A 20,974-nucleotide genomic window follows, 5' to 3' on the forward strand; every position below is an offset into this window, starting at 1 on the left:
TTGATAGGAAAAGTGTATTAATAAATCTGGTGGAGTGGAGGTTGGAGAGATGTTGTGCTTAAAATATTGGGAGAATGGAAAATGGAATTCTGCCATACCTAACTACACGGTCACCCTGCATAATTTTTCAAGTATTTTACAGAATACAAGTAATGGAAATTGGACCAACCAAATGAAATTGGATTTGTGGGAATATGGGATAAGAATATTTGCCGACTAATGGGATGAAACTTGTGTGTTAGGCTGGATTAAACCATCTTTCTTTTTAATACTTTATTTTTAATACTTCTGACAAACCAACAGAATTTAGATGTGCCAGTTTATGATGAATTGGAGAGGAACCAAAGTAAAAAAGGAATGACAATACTGGACTTGTGGGGGGATTGAGAGCTGAAGATTTTTAAAATTAAAGTTTTGTATATAAAAATATGTACGGTAGTCATTGTATGAACTTTCCTTTTAAGACTGATTAAAAGTGACCTTTGTAACAAAAAGCAGAAAAGTAAAGTTAAGTTTAATCTATTGTGGAAAAGATACCACAATAGATTAAACTACCAAGCTACTATGTAATACACACACACACACACACACACAAAGATACCACAAATAGATTAAACTGCTATTGTTTGTATTTCATCTTAAGAGACAGGATACCTGCACATAGCTTTTTAGATAAGGATAGGGGATAGGAGAAATTCACGTATTGGGAGATGAACTTAGTTTGTAACCAAGTATATCGCATTAGCTGACGTACCTGGGAGGGGTCTGTGTGAGGTTATAACTAACCTGCATTTTGTTTCTGTAAGTGTGCACCCCTAAGGGGGGGGGGGGCATCACACTTTGCAAACCGCTTGGGATAGTACATAGATTACTGTGCCCAAATAAACCCTGTTTCTTCTCCGAAGCCTTCTTCGTCTGATTACTTCTTTTTAGGAATTTCAGCGAACACATTGCATCAAAAAGGTAAGTTTTCTTACGTTTAGTTAAATGTTTTCTTATGTTTAAATGATTTCTTTAATGTTTTTATGTTTATTAAGCTCTTTATGTACTGTATTAATATTGTTCTCATTAAAAAAATACCTAAATAACCTGTAACATTTATATATTAGCGAGTCAACAGGGGCTGGGAACCAATTATTTCTATTTCCTTTATTCTTATGGGGAAAATTATTTCAGATAGTGAACATTTCGGATTGGAACCAGCTTTCCGGAACGGATTGTGTTCACTAACCGAGGTTCCACTGTATTTTTATTCAACTTTTTAAACTTTAAAACCTCAATTCCAATTTTACAGCAGTCCAGTATGATCAGTTTAACAATCCTGCTTACATTTTTTTTAGCTTGTGACATTATTTTATGCATCATGTGATGCATATACATACAGTGATACCTCATCTTGCAAACTTAATTGGTTCCGGGACGAGGTTTGTAAGGTGAAAAGTTTGTAAGACGAAACAATGTTTCCCATAGGAATCAATGGAAAAGCGATTAATGTGTGCAAGCCCAAAACTCACCCCTTTTGTCAGCCGAGGCGCCCATTTTTGTGCTGCTGGGATTCCCCTGAGGGAACCCCCACCTCCGGAATTCCGTGTTTTTGTGATGCTGCAGGGGAATCCCAGCAGCGCAAAAACGGGTGCTTCGCTGGCAACGGAAGTCCGGAGGTGGGGTTTCCCAGCGAGGGGAGCCTCAGCAAAATTGCAGCATTGCAAAAACACGGAAGTCCTCAAAACCCCACCTCCGTACTTCGGTGTTTTTATGATGCTGCGATTTCGCTGAGGCTCCCCTCGCTGGGAAACCCCACCTCTGGACTTCCGTTGCCAGTGAAGTGCCCATTTTTGTGCTGCTGGGATTGCCCTGCAGCATCACAAAAACACGGAATTCCGGAGGTGGAGTTTCCCATGGAGGGGTGCCTCAGGGGAATCCCAGCAGCACAAAAACAGGCGCTCCGCTGGCAACAGAAGTCTGGAAGCGGGGCATCTCATTGGCGGCGGCTTGGGTTTGTAAGGTGAAAATAGTTTGGAAGAGGCAAAAAAAATCTTAAACCCCGGGTTTGTATCTCAAAAAGTTTGTATGATGAGGAGTTTGTAAGACTAGCTATCACTGTACACACATGAAAAGGAAGGGATCCTAATATAGATTTATTTTGAGCTTGTTATGCTCTCATCAGCTAGACATACCCTTATTGGGATTTGAACCTGTAGGCTTCTGCATGCAAGGCAGGATATTAACCCCTAAGCTATAGGCTCGCCTCCGAATCAGCTTTTACCAGGGAAGAGCAATATGGTGGTTTTCTGTCGAAATCACTCTGGTATTCCCAAATATGGGAGGAAGCAACTTTCCTTTCCTTTTGCTTCTTGGCCTCACATCGGGCCCATATACCTACACACACACACACCATTTAACTTTTAACATTATTTGTTATGCTCTTAGGTATATATAGTTATCATTTTAACATAATTCCTATGTAGTTTTTATGCATTAATTTTACATCTAGATTTTAACCAATTATACCACATATTCCAGATTTAATAGTACTCCGTTTCCTCTTTATCTTTTAATTCCATGGTTAATTTATCTATTTTTGCACAGTTGAGCACCTTTTTTAAAATTATCATTGCGTTTGAAGGAGTGTTTTCTTGTTTCCTGTTCTGAGTAAATATGATTCTGGCTGCAGTTATTATATGAAGTATGATATATTGATTTCTTTTCCTTAGATTTTCCTTTATAATTCCCAATAAAAACAAATCTGGTTTAATTTCAATTTTTGTCCCGTAATTTCTTTTAAACATATTTTAATTTTTGACCAGTATTTCTTGGCTTGTGGGCAAGTCCACCACATGTAAAAACATGTCCTTTATCCATGTGTATATCTCCAACAACTTCCCAACCTATTTGGAAACATTTTAACCAGTCATGCGGGGATAAATGTCAATGATAAAATATCTTGTACATATTTTCTTTATACGCTGCTGACATCGTTAATTTATAACTTTACTGCAACAAATTTTTGGCCTAAATTATCCTAGTCTCTTTCACTGTTTCCTCCTCAATTTTAAAATTTAAGAAATAGCAAAATGTGAATATAGCAGGTAAGATAGTTCAATGAATCATTTTAGGCAAATAAAAGCTTAATACAGGTAACCCCCAAGTTACAATAATTCACTTAGTGACTGCTCTAAATTATGATCTAACCCCCATCCAAATACGTACAATACAGTACTGAAGTTACGAATATTGCAGCACCACTCTTTTTTATTTACAACAATTAACAACTATTCTTGTGGTGTGACCAGAACAATCTAGAACTGAACACACTCAAAACCGTAGAAATGGTGGTAGACTTTAGGAGAAATCCTTCCACATCTCACAATACTAGACAACACAGTATCAACAGTAGAGATCTTCATATTTCTAGGTTCTATTATATCTCAAGACCTAAAATGGTCACCTAGCATCAAAAACATCATCAAAAAAGCACAACTAAGAATGTTCTTTCTGTGCCAGCTCAGGAAGCTCAAACTGCCCAAGGAGCTGCTGATACAGTTCTACAGAGGAATCATTGAGTCTGTCACCTGCACCTCTATAACTGTCTGGTTTGATGCTGCAACCCAACAAGACCGACACAGACTTCAGAGGATAATCAGAACTGCAGAAAAAACAATTGCTGCCAACCTGCCTTCCATTGAGGACCTGTCTGCACTTCTATTTCTACTAGTTTTTTCTCATCATTCCTATCATCCTTTTCCTCCTACTTAGGACTCTATGGCTGAACTTGTTGTTTGTATCCTAAGATTTTTATTATTATTGATTGTTTGTTCATTGCTTATTTGACCCCTATGACAATCATTAAGTGTTGTACCACATAATTCTTGACAAATGTATCATTTTCTTTTATGTACACTGAGAGCATATGCACCAAGACAAATTCCTTTGTGTGTCCAATCACACTTGGCCAATAAAATTATATTCTATTCTATTCTATCACCTGGAACCACCAAAAAATGTAACATGGGGAATAGATGGGTGGGGCTACATTTAAAGTGTAAGATGCACCCAGATTTTCACCCTCTATTTTTGTGGGTGGGTGGGGCTACATTTAAAGTATAAGATGCACTCAGATTTTCACCTTCTTTTTGGGGGGAGTTGTATCTTATAGTCCGAAAAAAACAGTATATACGGGTAAAAGCAATCAAATGTCTTTGAGAATCCAACATTTCTCTTTCTCAATGGAATTCATTAAAACTTTCATTTAATGGACTTTGAATATAATTGACTAAATTTATATCTTCCACCCTCACTTCCCTCAAAATAACATCAATTATAACCAAAATAGACAGTTAAAAATTAGTTAAATTTACATTGTTTGTATAATTTGTGTAATGGCATCTTACTCAAAAATACAAATCATGTCATTTGCCTCAATTTTCCATTTGCATAAATATTTCAGATCACCACAAATTATTTAATTTGCATTTTGATGGTTATGCAAAATTAATGGGCATTCCCTCCCAACTACTTTGTTAAATTGACATTTCACTATAATTTATTTATTTAAAAAACTCCACAGAATCCTTGAAAATCTTTGGAAATAAAAAAAGAAGAAGCAGTTGAATCCTTGTCCTGTTTGCTAAAACCGAACATCGCAATAGGAAATGATATAGATAAAAAGGCATTAGGAGCCATTTTAGTAGAGAAACATGTCTAGGATAAGTTTTATGAAGTTTTTTTTTCTAATGCTATTTTACTCCAATACTACTTTTCATATATAATAATAGAGACATGATGAGACTTTAGCATGAAGTTGCCCGTATTTTAGATTACAACTTATACAAAAGAGCACATCAATGTAACTGAAACTATAGAAGGGAGGACCATTGAATCACCTACAATACATATAATTTGCTTTTATCTAGGCATTTTCTATCTAGTGGCCAACATCTAATAGCTAGTCAAACAGTTTTAACCTATCTCAGTTGAACCAGAAAAGCTCAATAGGGTCATAGTTAATTAGTAACCAGATGGGAAAATATTTCAGGAAATCCCAAGACTGCAGACTAGTCTGAGCAATAAAAAAGAAATTCCAGACAATATATCTTTAAAAATAATTCCACATAAAAATGGCACAGTCACTTCTAAGATAGAAATACAAATTTTAATCCAGTACTGTTGTTTGGGAGGCAGGAATGCCTTTAAGTTAATGTTAGGTCTTGGAAATTGTGTGAATTAATCATTACTTTTCTTGGCAAGATTTTTGGAAGTGGTTTACAATTGCCTTTTTCCCAGTGCCGAGAAACTGTGACTGGCCCAAGGTCACCCAGTTGGCTTTGTATCTAAAGTGGAACTAGAATTTGCAATCTCCCAGTTTCTGGCTTGATGCTTAACTACTACACCAAACTGGCACTCAATCTAATAGTATCCATTCCAAATCTTCTGGAGGAGGATTTGAATTTATCTTATAATGACTAAACCATGTTTTCATTCTTGTTCTTTTCTTATGAAAAACTCCTAATATAGTGTGTATAAGTTAAAGTATCTTGGTACCTGAAAAACAGATGCAGTAAATTCTTTAATTTATTACATCTGTTTTTTAGGTGCCAAGACACTTTAACCCAGTAAGATTAATAGTTATTTTTCTTTTAATTAAATTGTGAGTTACTGGAAATGTACATAGAGCTAATAGGGATATTTTTCAAAGTACAAAGGATTTTTGATGCTCAGAAAGAAGGCAATAACATAAAATTAATAAGCATGATTAAATGCTTATACAGTGGTGCCTCAAGATACGAACCCCTCGTCTTACGAACAACTCGTGATACGAACCTGGGGTTCAGAAAAATTTTGCCTCTTCTTATGAACTTTTTTCGAGTTACGAACCGGCGTTCGGAGACTGCTGGGAAGCCGTGCGGCTGTTTTAAAAGGTGACAGCCGGGTGGCGGGGCTTCCCAGAAACCTCCCGAATGCCGGTTCGTAACTCGAACAAAGTTCGTAAGAAGAGGCAAAATTTTTCTGAACCCTGGGTTCGGTTCGGGAGGTTGCTGGGAAGCCCCCCAGCCTGGCTGTCACCTTTTAAAACAGCCGCGCCGCTTCCCAGCTGTCTCCCGAAGCCGAACGCGGAAGTTCGGCTTTAGCGTTCAGCTTCAGGAGACAGCTGGGAAGCGGCACGGCTGTTTTAAAAGGTCGCAGCCGGCCTGGGGGGCTTCCCAGCACCCCCCGGAGTTCGGGGGGTGCTGGGAAGCCCCCCAGGCCAGCTGTCACCTTTTAAAACAGCCGTGCAGCTTCCCAGCAGTCGCCGAAAGCCGGGTTTTTTGCGGGGGTTTTTTTGGTTGCACGGATTAATTGACTTTACATTGTTTCCTATGGGAAACAATGTTTCGTCTTACGAACCTTTCGTCTTACGAACCTTCTCCTTGCACCAATTAAGTTGGTATCATGAGGTATTACTGTATATAATTAGAGACTCAAATATGTATATCAAAAACCATTGAAACAAAACTATAGATACTTCAATTGCAACCTAGGTACTCCATTTTAATTAGAAATTAAAATTTTTGCTATATCTAAATAAAGTTTGCCATAGTAATTTTAACTATCTAGGGGGGGGGGGGGAAGCCAAACTTTCTCCTTATTTTCACATTAAAACAAACTGTATCACAAATTTGTTGATAGCTTCTTGTTGTCAAACCACAAATAAAGATTCAACCTAAAGATAACAAAGAGTCTGTGTGTATTCTGAAGCTTTCCTCACTTTACTATTGCTTCTGTCAAAAAATATTACAAGAATTTTTACTTGATTTCTTTGAAAATCAAATTCTATTTCTAGCCGTAATATCAGAGGCAGTATCATTCAAATATGTCCTGTTTCATCTTTATTGTTTGTTTCCATTAAACATTTATGTCAGGGTGCTGTTCAATATTTAATTTAACAATATTTGATGTTGCTTTTATCATCCTGTTACTAATTATTTTTATTTTAATACAAATGGGCCTCAAGTGACTAAATATTAATATTAATACTGTAAATTAAATATTTGATGTTATGAAGCCAATATTTGAAATTACTCTTTTCTTTGTGGTCAGTATAAAATACTTCAATTATAAACCATAATTGTCTTATTTATGAATAGATTTGGTCTAGCAGAAGAGGCAGTTTACGCATTTACAGTATTGAAGCTATTAAGCAAAAAAACTTTATCAAGATAATGCTTACAAAATGAAAGTCTTACTATTTTCCATGAAAATGAAATCAGTATTAAATAAACTGCCTTTGCAACCTGGGAATTAGAAACAAAATATTTAAAGCCCTAAGGACCTTTGGGATAACATTAAAAATCATATACTGATATAAGATCTGACAAACCTCCATAATGATGAGATTTTTAAAAAGATAACGGATAAATATAATGCCATGTACAAATGCAGCAATGAGTTTTCTATGAACACATTCAAGTACACAAGAATTTTTTGTTGCATTATAATGTTGTGCAAGACATTACTGTCAAATAACAAGTGAAAACATTTTTTTCAATTATTACATAGGACTAACAAGGAATCTTTAAAAATAATACCTTTTTACTATACAATTTTATAATCTAACTGCAGTCATAGTGCAACCTTCTCTGTAATTTATGACTTAGTAATCAAGCATATTTTGGCAAAGTAATTACAATAACTCACACCAAAAATGCATAATGCCAGGCCTTCAAAGTCCTCTATTTTTGCTATTTCAAATTCCTGAACAGATCTTTCTAAAGAAATCTATATTTAGAGGAGTTTGGAAACTGAAACAAAGCATTGTTGTATGCAAGTATGTATCAAAGTGAAAATGTTGATGAATTATCTGTTAGCTTTATACTTGGAAGCATCCCTGGGTTCACTGCTAGGGTTACTCCAATCATCCGCTTCTGGAGTGGTTTTGTAATGTCGCCAAGCTGATTTATTAAAAACTGGTAGTCTTTCAAATGATTCACTTGATAGTGCCTAAAGAAAGAAACAGGAACAAAAACATTCCAAGTGGTTACAAGAAAATTCAATAAAGTGAGACAAATCATCATTGTAAATGAAGAAAGAGTGTACATGCTCAATACAGATTCAATGGAACATGTATTTTATTTCATATTTTGTATTTTCAATCTTTTTTTCACTTTGTGTACTTTTGTTTGGACTGTAGCATGTGGATTTGTAGCTTCTTATTGCATATACATAGTCATATTTAGTTACTGAAGTCTTATAATAAAATACATCAATATACCCTCTAAGGTGCGCGGCCGCGTGGCCACGCGCCCCCAAACACCCCCCTGCGCACCCTTTTCCAAGGCCGTGCAAGGAGCCACGTCCGCCCCCGCCCCTCCAGCGCCTCCGACCCCCTCGCACCCCTGGCTTCTCGCTGCTGCCCCCCGCCTGCCCGCCCGATCTGCCCCTTTCTCCTCCTCCGCTTCCCGCCTTGGGGCACGGCTGCTCCCGCAGCAGTGGCTGCAGCAGCGCTAGTGGCTGCGGTTTCTCGTCCTCCCGATCCAGCCGCTAGCCGCTTCGAGAAAGCCTGCCCTGCCCCAGCACTTTCGTCCTGGCTATCGGTGAAAGGGCTACAGAAGAGGCGGGGGGGCATTCTTTTCACAGTGGAGGCAGGCGAAGGTGATTTGGAATGTTGGGTGCGCGTGCGCGCGCACTCCCCATCCCCCTGCCACTCAAAATAAGAACCTTTGCCGGCGTCTGCAGAAAAGAAAGGGAGAGAAAGAGAAAACAAGAGAGAGAGAGAGAGCAACAGACATAGCGAGATAGAGAGAAAGTGAGAAAGAGAGAAAGAGAAAGAAGGGGGAGAGAGAGAGGGAAAGAGAGATAGCAAGAGGGAGAGAACAAGAGAGAGAAAGTGTGAGAGAGAAAGAAAGCAAGAGAGAAAACAAGATAGAAAGAGTGAGAGAGAGAAAGCAAGAGAGGGAGAGAGAAAGAAAACAAGAAAGAAAGAGTGAGAGAGAAAGAAAACAAGAGAGAAAGAATGAGAGAGAGAGAAAGCAAGAGAGAGAGAGAGAAAAAGAAAACAAGAGAGAGAAAGAGAACAAGAGAGAGAGAATTGAGACAGAGAATGACAGGAAAGAGAGAGAAACAGAGAGCGAAGTGACTCTTGATTTAAAGCATATGGTAAAAGCACTTAAATAATGACATTAAAAAAAAACCAGCCCTCACCTGTTTTTATTAATAGTTATGTTTTTGGTTTTGCTGGTTGTTTTAGTTTTAATAGTAATAGATTTTGGTTTTGTTTTATTATTAATTTCTTTTAATAAAAAAGAAGGGATTTTTTTTCTTATTTATTTATTTATACATACATACACACGCACACACACACACACACACACATACTTCTATGCCGCCCAGTCCCAAGGGGTCTGCCGTTCAGACACTATATTTTTCCGCCCACCCCGAAAAAAAATTAGAGGGAACATTGAAATACATTCCAACTCAGATTTGGAGTTTTTCAATAATGAAACATTCAATTGTTTGTTAGCTGGAACTATGCTTTGTATCTCAATGTTTCCATTTAGGAACAGCTTTATTGGAAAGAATAAACAGAGAAAAGTTTAGTAATATTACAACTGAACTTTGTTACTGATCTAGTTCCCAGGGCCATTATTACCTATGAATGAAGAGTTCAAGAAAATGTTCTCAGAATATGGAAAAATATTATCTTCAGTAAATCAGAATGACTTCTGGTACAAATGCATAGCAATAAAGCACTTGTCTTGACACCAAAATATAATCAGCTATAAAACCTCAAGAGTTAGTAGACTACATTCCTAGATTTTTTTTAAAAAATTTAAAAAAATTTTTTATTAATAAATATATTATACAAACGAAAAACATTTAAAAACATTGGAAGTTACATGGCAGATATGTTTTAAGTTTCTCATAATACTAATTTTATACTTATTCATTAAGAAACAATTAGTATTCACAGATTATTTACATTTCTATACATTGTTCTCTCAATTGGATCTTCCCTACTTCTACATTTTCCCCAGGTATTTTATTTTTCTTTCTTATCAATCGTTGGTTCTACTGTTATGATTATATGTCTTTCCCCCGCCTTTCTTCCATCCAATGATAAAACCTATCCCAGCATTTAAAATAGTCGGAGTCATCATTATTTTTTAATTCCTCTGTTAATTTCAGCACGACATTATTTTTTCAATACTCTCTTCTTCATTTGGTAGATCATTATTTTCCAAGATTGTGCAAATATTAATCTCGCAGCTGTAATTATGTGCAGGATCAAGTATAGTTCAGGTTTTTTTTCAAATTTCTCCCTTGTTATTCCCTAAAAAATTTTCTAGCTACCCCTTGATTTTATCCCAAAAAGTTTTAATTTTTTCACAGCCCCACCATATGTGGTAATAAGTACCTCGTTCTTTTTTACATTTTCAGCATTGTGGTTCGTATTTTTTGTGTAGTTTTTGCAAGTTGGGTCAGGGTTATGTGCCACCTAAAAAACTTCTTATACCAGTTCTCTTTGTAGGATGTCGCTAATGTCCATTTCCTATTTCTGTTCCAAATTTGTTGCCATTCATTTAACTCAATGTTATAACCAAAATCCTGAGCCCATTTGATCATATTGTCTTTCACTTGTTCTGTTTCCATTTTATACTCTAATGGATAGTGATATAGTTTTTGTCCTCTGACCCTAATAAGATTTTGTCTAGTGCTATTTTAGTTTCTATTCCCCATTCCTTCTTATCTTTATGGTATCTTGTTGTTGCTTGTAAATATTCCCATCATTCAAGGTCTATCCCCTCTTCTTTTAATTCTAATCTCGTTATTGCTGAACCCTCTTCTTTCATCAAGTCTTTATGTTATTGGTTTTTTTAAGGCATGGAAGAGTATAAGCTTCTACAGGTGAGAACCAGTGCGATATCTCTCTGTACATTTGCTTCTTAATTTTTAACCAACTGCTTAGAAGGAATCTTCTTATATAATGGTTCATAATATATCGGTGTGCTTTATGTTTATCATCCCTTAAAATTAATGCCATCCCATCTGTAAATCATGGCCCTCTAGGTCTAGCAATCTTGTGTTATCTAGTTTCATCCATTCTTTGGCCCACATCAATAATGCCGCTTGATAATATCCTTTCTAGTCTGGCATTCCCAATCCACCTCTATTTTTGGATTCCTGTAGTATCTTTAGTTTTATCCTAGGTTATTTGTGTTGTCATATAAATTTATTTATTATCTTATTTAAATTTATAAAATAGTCCTGTTTCAGTTTTATTTGAATTGTTTCAAATAAAAAAAGAATCTTTGGTAAAATATTCATTTTAATGGTGACAATTATTCCCATAAGGAATAGCTGTAATTTTGCCCATTTGTCTAAGTTGTTTTTTATTTTTTCATTTAATCTATCATAATTTTCTTTTTTTAATGTTATATTTCTTGTGGTTAGGTTAATTCCTAAATATTTAATTGTTTTTGTTGTTTGAATATTTAGTCTTTCTATTAAGACTTTATTCTGATCTTCTGTCATGTCTTTAGTTATCATTTTAGTCTTCTCTTTATTTATTTTTTATCTCTGCTACTTCCTCATACTTGTTGAGTAATTCTATTAGATGGTGACCTGATTTGAGGAGGTCTTCTAATATAAAGTTAGTAGAGTACATTCATAGTGTGCCTCTATAATTATCCATTAATACCTTCAAATAGATTACTGCATCTGTACCAATTCCTTCCATAGAGTATAATTTGAGGTCACCTTGAAAATATCGAGCATAAAGACGAGAAATTGGCAGACCATACCCATATCCAGCCTAAGGGGAAAAAAATTAGTAACAGAAGAATTAAAAAACCTGAAATATTAATAGTGACAGAAGCAGGAATCTTTAGAGATATTCCTGTGTTTTCATAATTTAAAATACGTTCCATAATCATAAAAAAGCATTTGTTATGCAATGCATCTATTCCTTTTTACATAAAAATGAAAATTATATGCATAAAATGGCAATTGCTCTTTTAACATATGTACCATAGAATCTGTCAATGACAATGATTATGTAAAGCTCAGTATGGTAATTTGGGTGTGGTATAATCTGAGCATGTGCAAGATTGAAGAGGAAGAGGGTGGAGTTTAGCCTGAGTTCTTCTCTCTGCTCATGATGATTCTGATGGAGAAGGATGTCTGTTAAAGTGTTCCTGTAATATGGTACTGTAACCTTTATTTGTGAATCTATAAAGTTTGTTTTGAAACTCAGCCACATGCATCCGGGTTTTAAACTGCAAAACTCTGATATGTTATGGGCCCAGTGAAACCAAGAGAGAAATATAGAATATAGAAATAAGACTGCATTGTGAATTTAAAGGCTGAGAAAAGTGGATCAGGATGGCTGAAATTGAGTTTAAAGATAATTCATTCCCAAAGATGGGAAAGAAGAACTATTTGATATGGGCTGCTATGATGGAGCACTATTTAAAAGCTAGAGAGTGGTGGGACATTGCTGAGAACACCCTACAAGTACTTACAGCAGCTGAGAAGAAGGGTATGGCTTATATTGTTCTAAGTCTCCAAGATGAACAATTTATGGCACTGGCCATAAATGAATCTGCTTGCAACATGGTACAGTTTAGGGCTTGCATGCAGCCAGGGGACACTATGGAAGAGCATTTAGTAAAAATGCAATCTATATTTTTGGAAGTATAGCAGAGGGGAATTATCTTCCCTGACTCACAAAAGACTCTTCTTGTACTAAACTGTTTAGATGAGAGCTGGAACATTATTTCAGCTATATTTGAGAGCAAGCCAGAAGGAGAGCTGAATTTAGAGAGCTTAAAGTCCTGCTTGCTGAATGAGTTTGAGAAAAGAAAAGGTTGTCATTCTCAAACGAAATCTCTGAGAGAAGAGCTTCCCTCACCCCCCATAGATCCTCTGGAGACTGGAAATTGACTGTTCCCCAAATTCTGGTGTGCCAAGTAGGCTCATATTTCAATCTTCCCAGGATCCAAAGGCTTCCCTGGAGCCAGGGGAGGGTAAAAACGCCCTTCCCCCCAGAGGCTCTCTGGAAGCCAAAACTGCCCTCCCACAGCCTCTGTGTGAGCCAAAAATCAGCTGGCCGGCACACACATGCATGCTGGAGCTGAACTAGGGCAACAGCTAGCGCGCCAGAAGATATGGATCTGGGTGCCACCCGTGCCATAGGTTTGCCATCACTGTCCTACAGAGAACACCCATGTGTCAAGAGTTGCTACATTTGTGGAGAGGCAAACCACCTGCAGAGGAGCTGTGCAAAAGCAAGAGGTTTGCAACAAAGACTTTTGCAGCAAAGACATTTGCAGAACTTTGCAAGCAAGAAAAGCTCATTGGAGGACCACATTGGAGTTGCAAAGGCCTGTAACAAAGAACGCAATGAAAAGTGGTTAATAGACAGTGGTGTAAGTCAGACTATTGTAAATATCTCTAATTTGTATTGCAGATTTTCTCCACAGAAGGATCCAGTGGCCTTGGTGAATGGCCAGAAGACAAGAGTCATAGGAAAAAGAGACATTGACATTCCATATTTGAACTTAAGGTTTTCAAATTGGCTGTGCATTCTAGAGATGGAACAAAATTTATTAAGTTTATCTAATTTAGAGTGGCTAAAAGAAGAAATGGGTATTGCAGATAATGGAGGATTCATTACTAGAGGACTGGCATGAATAAGGTGTATTGGGGTGAGGCAACACTAACTGCAATACTAACTGATTAATAAACAGCACTCTCTATGAAGTATTATATGGGAGAAAGCCATCTTTAGTCCATTTAAGGGCTTTTGGTAGCAGAGCTTGGGTGCATATTCCGAAAGCAATAAGAAGGAAAGGCCAACAAAAGGTGAGGAAACTTATATTCGTGGGTTATGAGCCAGGGTCAAAGTGGTATCGATTTACTGGTGGAAGCAGGAAAGATCTACAAACTTTGCAGAACAAAACTGGAAAAGGGTTTGTGCAAATTTGCAATATGTTCAACAGCAACGATCCGTTTAGCGATGGAGACCCAATTTATGACAATGATGAATCTAACAACAGTGATTTAATTTCACAAGATATAAAAGTTCAGGGAGGAAACGATGAACAGGTTGAAAGGCAAAAAGGCCTGAAATAGAGGAGCTGAGCTTATCACAAAGGTCAGAGTGTAGTGATAAAGGATTTCCGACTGATAAATACTCAGCAAGTGGTGTAAAGGTATACAATGTTTGGTATGAACCAAGAAGTTATAAAGAGGTACTAAAACTGCTTAAAATTGAGCAAATTAAGTGGAAAGAGGTTATGGACAGAGAAATGAAGTCAATGAAGGATCGATCATCAAGTGTTTGAACCTGTATCATTGCCACAAGGAACAAAAGGCAGTTGATTGTAAATGGGTTTATAAATGGAAGGTATTACCTAATGATGATATTCAATACAAGGCTAGATTGGTAGCACAGGATTTTTCGCAATTAAAAAACATTCATTACGATGAAGTCTTTGCTCCTACAGTGAAGGCTGAGAGTTTTATACTGACACTTGCCATAGCATCAGCCTATCAATACAAAATTTGGCATTTTGACTTCACGACAGCATTTCTTAATGCTGATCTAGAGAAAGATATATACATCATGCAAGCACCTGGGTATGAGGTTAGTAAACCAATATGGTGTACAAATTAAGAAAAACAATTTATGGGTTAAAACAATCAGCCCGAAATTGGAACATGTTTAAACACAGTGTTAAAGGATATTGACTTCAAAGATTGTAAAGCAGAAAAGAACCGTTGTACCTACCTGAAAGGTGTTCTTGATGCACTGGAAGGAGAGTCCAACATGGGTAATTCTCTAGTCCTATTGGTAGAGACTGAGTTTAGATTAACGTATTTACTAGGCACCGCCCCTTGCCTGCCCCCATGAGCTCAGTTTTAAAAAACGAAGTTAGTATGAATCAAACAAGAAATTTTATTTGGAACAAACATAGAACTTAGAATAACTAGCAATTCCCAACCCAGCGTCCCTGAATCAAACACAATGCAGGGTCGGTTTGGACTCTCTTTCCAGTGCATATATCCTTGACATAGACGGTCGACAGGCTACTTGCATTATCAGGCAACTGACGACCTCTCAGCCTGTTCCTTTCAAATGGCAGACGGCTAACTGGAACCATTGAGGGTCTGGGTGATAAATGGACCCCTGGCTGAGGGAGATGTCCCTGTCCGGAATCCTCCAAGGGGGGGATACTAACAGCACCACCAGGTCTGAGAACCACAGGCAATGTGGCCAGTGAGGTGCCACCTTATAGTACTTCCGCCTGCTCCTCCAGTATTTTGTCGATGACTTTCTGTATAAGATTTGTTGGCAGGAAGGCATATAAGAGGCCGCATGGCCAACTGGAGAATAGGGTGTTGATTTTCTCCACTCCCGTCGATGGAATCTGGGTGTAGAATCTGGGGAGCTGTGCGTTGAGGTGCATCGCAAACAGGTCCACCAACTGTGTATCGAAGCTAAGAGTGATCTCCCGAAACAGCTGTGGGTCTAACCGCCACTCTATCGGGTCCAGAGTAGCTCTGCTCAGCCAGTCGGCTTGGATATTGCTGACACCGGCAATGTGCTCCGCTGACAAGGAGGCTAAGTTGATTTCGGCCCAATCGAAAAGAGCCATAGTCTCGTGCATGAGTCAACGTGACCTTGATGATTGAGGTAGGCCTTGGTTACGACGTTGTCCGTTAGGACTAATACATGCTTGCCTTGAACCAATGACACAAAGTGTTGAAGTGCCAGGAAAACAGCTCTGACCTCGAGGAAATTGATGTTGATAGGGTTGAGGTCTTCTCTGGACCAGAGCCCCTGGGCGACCTGAGGTGCGATGTGTGCACCCCAACCCGACAGGCTGGCGTCCGTAGTAAGAGTGACCTGGTTGTGAATTCGAAAGGAAGACCCCCGTAGCAACGCTGGGGACGTCCACCAGGTTAGATATTCCTTGACCCCTTGTGGCAAACGAACTTGTCTGTTTGAGTGGCTTACTTTGGCCCTTTGGGCAGGGAGCAGGAACCACTGCAGAGTTCGAATGTGGTGCCTGGCCCACAGTACAATCCCTATGCAGGACACTAAGGTCCCAAGAATTTTGGACAACAAGGAAAGGGGAACTAGCCGATAGTGTCCAAGAGAAGCAATCAGGTTCTGGATGTTGTTTTGTCTTTCCGATGAAAGAGACATGATACCTGAAGCTGTATCTATGACTGATCCTAAATGTAGAAGTTTGGTGGAAGGAGACAGTTGACTCTTGGGCACATTGATAGTGAAGCCGGGCTCTTCCAGTGTCTTCATTGTAATAGCCAGATCCTCCGGTGCCTGTGCCTGAGACTTGGACAAGATTATTATATCGTCTAAGTAGGCCATCAGGTGGATAGACTGTGCTCGAAGGCTCGCTGTTAGGACATCTAATAGTTTTGTGACAGTTCGAGGGGCCGACGAAAGGCTGAATGGCATCGCCTTCTACTGATAGTGCGCCCCTTCTAAGCAGAATTGAAGGAACCTTCGATGTGGAGGATAGATTGGTACATGGAAGTAAGCCTCCTTCAAGTCCAAGGAAATAAGGAAATCCTGAGGGCGGATTGCAGCCAGGATTGTCTGGAGAGAATGCATCCTGAACCTTCTTTAGAGGAGGTACAGATTCAATTGCTTTATGTTGAGGATTAAGCGGCATCCTTCGGAACGATGAAGACCACCGAATAGAATCCCGTTCCCTCACGGGGAACCGGTTCTATAGTTTGGATATCCAGGAGGTGTGATATTTCCTGGAGCAGGTCTGTCCTTCTGTGAGGGCTCCGAGGCATCGGGCAATGAAGGAAGCAATTGGGTGGGGGCTGGACAAACTCCAACTGCAGTCCTTGGGAGACCGTGGCTAACACCCATCTGTCTGAGGATGTGGCACGCCAGGAGGTACTGAAAAGATGGAGTTTCCCTCATATGGGCTGTGAGGTGGTCAAGTCATTTGGGAAGTTTGAAGCCCCTCTGGTTGGTGCCTCTAAATGAGCATCTCACCTGTTGATAGCCCCTTGCCCTGTCCTGGAATGGCATACGGTCATTTGTAAAGGAAGAAGATTGGTTGAAATGGCCTTGTGAATACGACCTCAAGGGTTGGCCTGCACCTGAGGAAGAATCCCAACGAAAGGGATGACGTCGGGTATAGGGGTTGGAACAGCGGTCTTGTCTCTTGTAAGTCTTGGGGAGTATCTTACGCTTGTCCTTATCCTCTACGAGGACCGGATTCAGAGCCTCCCCAAAGAGTTTGGCACCTTGGAAAGGTGATGATGCCAGGCGCCACTTCAATTTTGTGTCTGCCTGCCAGTTCCGCAGCCACAAAAGATGGCGCAATGAAAGGGTAGTGGACATCCCTCTCGCTGAAAACTTGGTGGCGTGCAAGGTGGCATCGGCCGAGAATTCAGCTGCAGCCAAAAGCTTGCTTAAATCTTGCTGCAGTCTCCCATTGTCTGGTCTAAGCCGGGACATAATCTCTTCAATCCACATTATGGAAGCTCTGTTAAAAAAGGAAGCAGCGGCCGCTGCACGGAACCCCCAGCTGAATATTAGGTGTGTCTTTTACAGGAGGACTTCTGCCTTCCTGTCCTCTGGCATTAGGCTGTCCCCTGTCTCGGCGGGAACTAGGGCGTTAGACACAAGAGTGACCACTGAGTGGTCGATTGGGGAAAACTGAAGCAAGGTCTCGACTACATCATCGAAGGTGTAGAATTTTCTCTCAATGGCCGACAGGCTCTGGGCCGCCGCTGGATGTTGCCACGGTCTTTTGATGCTTTCCACAAAAATCTCTGATGCCGGGATGTGGTCTGTTTCAGACTGAGGTTCTTTAAATAGAGTGGTTGATCTAGCTGTCTCGGTAGCCTGCGAGGATTTGGTAGGACCTTGCAAGTCCACTGCCTGCTTTGCCTTGTGAAGCAGGATCCTAAACAATGCAGGTTTGAATAGTCCTATAGCAGATGACTGTTCCGGAGAGGTCTCATCATCTGACAGATCATACTCTTTGTCGCTATCCTCAAGCAAGGCTGGTTCTTCAGCTAAAGACCCCAGACCTGAAAGGGGCGGTGCAGACCAGAGATCCCGGGTTTGGGCTTGGCGTGGTTGCTGAGCATACTGTTGCATCCCTGCTGCCATGCCTTGAGAGTAAGCAGTAGTGATAATGTCTTGTAGAGCCGGCGACATACCTTCCCAAGTGTCAGACTGGGCCCTGAGTACGGCAGCTGTAGGGGTGAACGTTGCTGAGGGAGTCACATCAGTCTGGGGTGAAATCCCCAAGGAAGGCCTGGTATGGCCTGAAGAATTTGGTCTGCTCAGAGGAGGTGGAACCTGAGGTAAGGCCTGGCGTTCTGGGGACCAGTCTCCTTCTGTCGCAAGACCCACGGGCCCCATTGGCTGAGGAGTTGATGACCCAGGCACTTGGAATAACTGCAGGAGAGTATGGAGGACTGCATCCAGTTTCTGCTCCAGGGCCTTTATGCGCCTCTCGGCCTCCTTGAGGGCTGAGGAGGATGAGGCCTGTGAAGCCTTGGCCTTAGATTTTCCTTTGTCTTTAGATTTGGGGGTGGATACAGAAGGAGCTGCCTGTTCCTCAACAATGGATGGCTGTTCCATAGTACTCACAGCTCTAATCAGACTGAGACACGCGAAAGGTTGGAGAAATGGAGCAAGGCACCAAGCAAAGCCACTATCTTCTCCAATTCTAAATGTCACAAAATGGCTGCCATGCCTCACAACAGAGTGTGCATGCATCCCCCACCCCCAGCCCTTGAACTCGCGCAGGTCAGCTGGGCAAAAAAGGGGGGGCATTTCCCACCAACCCGGCCAAAATGGTGGGTGCAGCTTTTGGGGGGCTCTAAAATGGCAGCCGCTACTTGAAAAAGGCTGCCCGACATGTTGCCGCTATGTCCAAGGCCGCCTAGCCTCTGGGAGGTGGTGACACCGTTCTCCGTTTATTAAGAAAAAAACGCCGATCTTTGGGGCCTCGTTTTGGTCCTAATTGAGTGGCGGCAGCGGTAGCACTAGGCTGCTCATCAGCTGTGAGGCACTGATGGCTGCCGCATTCTTGGGGGAATCCCCGGCCTCCCTGGCTCCGTTTGTAGCGCAGCTGCGGCAAGCGGCTTTTTTAAACATCAGGTGATTTTTTTCCCTTGGGGAATCCCTGCCGCGATCGGCTGCTCCATCGAGTTTCGGAGGATTCAGGGGAATCCTTCAAGCCTCCCAGTGGGGGGGTGGACCCCCCCACCTTTGGTTAACAGCCGGGTTTGGCCATGGAGGCCAGTGACCCCAGGCTGATATCCTCCCTTCCAGGACAGTACCCTCTGAGGGAAGAGGACCTTTAGAGGGGGAAACGAAGGGGGTGATGCTCGTGGAGGGCAGAGACCCCATTCCTCGATCTTCTTCACCCGAAAAACAGAACAAAATACAAGAAACAGGTTAGTCAAATTGCTTTAAAAACATTTACTTTCTTAGAACAACTCATGAGTCTCTATACTTGGACTGAGTTTTTTAAAACTGAGCTCATGGGGGCAGGCAAGTGCCTAGTAAATATGTTAATTTAAACTCAGTCTCTACCAATAAGACAAGAGAATTACCCATGTTGGACTCTCCTTCCAGATGCAGTGGAGAACTGCATTTACATAAGCAAATTACAAGGTGAAAGCTGATTGCTTTTCGCTTTTGTGGATGATCTTGTTTTATCGCAAAGAATGAATCTCAGGTAGAAGAATTTGCCAGAAAATTGGAAAGGAAATTTGAGGTGAAGAATCTTGGGGAAATAAAGAATTATTTATATGTGGAAATATAAAGAACTCAGTCAGAAGAGAAAGACTGAGCAATTGCTAGATAAATTCAATGTGAAAGACTGCAATAGGGCTCCCACACCCATTGATTTCTATAATGTCCTAAGTGAAGATAGAAATGAGGCTCTGCTGCCCTTTCGCTATCCCCTTGTCCTCTCCTCCTGAAATCTCCTGGAGGTCTCCCATCCTATTGCCAAGAATGCTTTGGTTACAAAGCCGGATCTCCTCGCATGGAGATGGAGTGGCTTCCCTCTGACCCACACACCTTGCCCTCCTGCATACACCATGAATAATGTGCGAACACAGCAGCAGCAGCAGCCTTGAGGCAGAGGTACAATAAGTGCAGCCAAGTGCCCCTTTAGGAAAGAGGGGCTGAGCTGTGGGGTCCCAGTGCCCTGGGAGTTTGAGGGCTAGACTGAGCACTTGCCCTCTACTGCCCCGGGCTCTGAGTAGCCTATGCTGTTGTCTGGGGGTCCTTTGCATGGCCTGAGAGGGACAGCAAGGCTCCTCTGGAGAACAAGGGTTTGGCACTCACCCTGATCTCGCCTTCCTCTGCTGGAGACAATGGATCCCTCCAGACCTGCCTGGGCCACCAGAGGCGTCCGTCAATCTGGCCATGCAAGCCCTACCCCGCTCTCAATGAAATCAACTTTGACACCCCTGCTCTATGATGCATGTATTATTATGATGGCATCTCAAGTGAAGAGCTTGTGTTCATATTGCAAACTCTTATTTGCTTAACATGCTTTATGTTAAAAAAACAATATGGGGGACATTTTAGCTTGCAGAAAAGAACTTACCAAAGGTACAGCTCGTGATGGCTCCAAATTAGGTCTGGGAGCAGTTGAATACATATAATTAAAAAGGCGATCTATTTTTCTCAGAGGTACACCACCACCTTTATCACTTATCTATAGAATAAAATCACAAATTTATATAACGCAATGTATTTTTTAAAAAAAAAAATCTTGGGTAACTGGAGTCTCCTGTATTAAGAAAAAACCAAATTTAAATTGTGAAGTACATGCACATTGCTACATATTCTATATCAGTGATGGCTGACATTTTTTTCCTCAGGTGCCAAAAGAGTGTGTGCACCTGCTATTGTGTATGCACGAGTGCCTGCATCATAATTCAATGCCTGGGAAGGCATTCCCCCATCCCT

The 20,974-nt window shown here is 40.5% G+C and overlaps 1 protein-coding gene across 2 annotated transcripts in view; it reads right to left on the bottom strand.

Annotated features, from left to right (window-relative positions):
• Nucleotides 1-6,849: 6,849 nt before the first annotated feature.
• PDK3 (pyruvate dehydrogenase kinase 3) overlaps nt 6,850-20,974 on the bottom strand; it is a 238,026-nt gene continuing 223,901 nt past the window's right edge. For both annotated transcript variants that reach the window (XM_070750692.1, XM_070750693.1), the window contains 3 exons: nt 20,610-20,720; nt 11,675-11,788; nt 6,850-7,977 (listed from right to left, as the gene is read on the bottom strand). In XM_070750692.1, the coding sequence (XP_070606793.1) occupies nt 7,834-7,977; nt 11,675-11,788; nt 20,610-20,720 (369 nt within the window). In that variant the 3' untranslated portion in view covers nt 6,850-7,833. The remainder of the gene's footprint in view (nt 7,978-11,674; nt 11,789-20,609; nt 20,721-20,974) is intronic.

Source organism: Erythrolamprus reginae, chromosome 4 (genome assembly GCF_031021105.1).
Source record: "Erythrolamprus reginae isolate rEryReg1 chromosome 4, rEryReg1.hap1, whole genome shotgun sequence".
In the NCBI taxonomy this organism is placed as follows: Eukaryota; Metazoa; Chordata; class Lepidosauria; order Squamata; family Dipsadidae; genus Erythrolamprus; species Erythrolamprus reginae.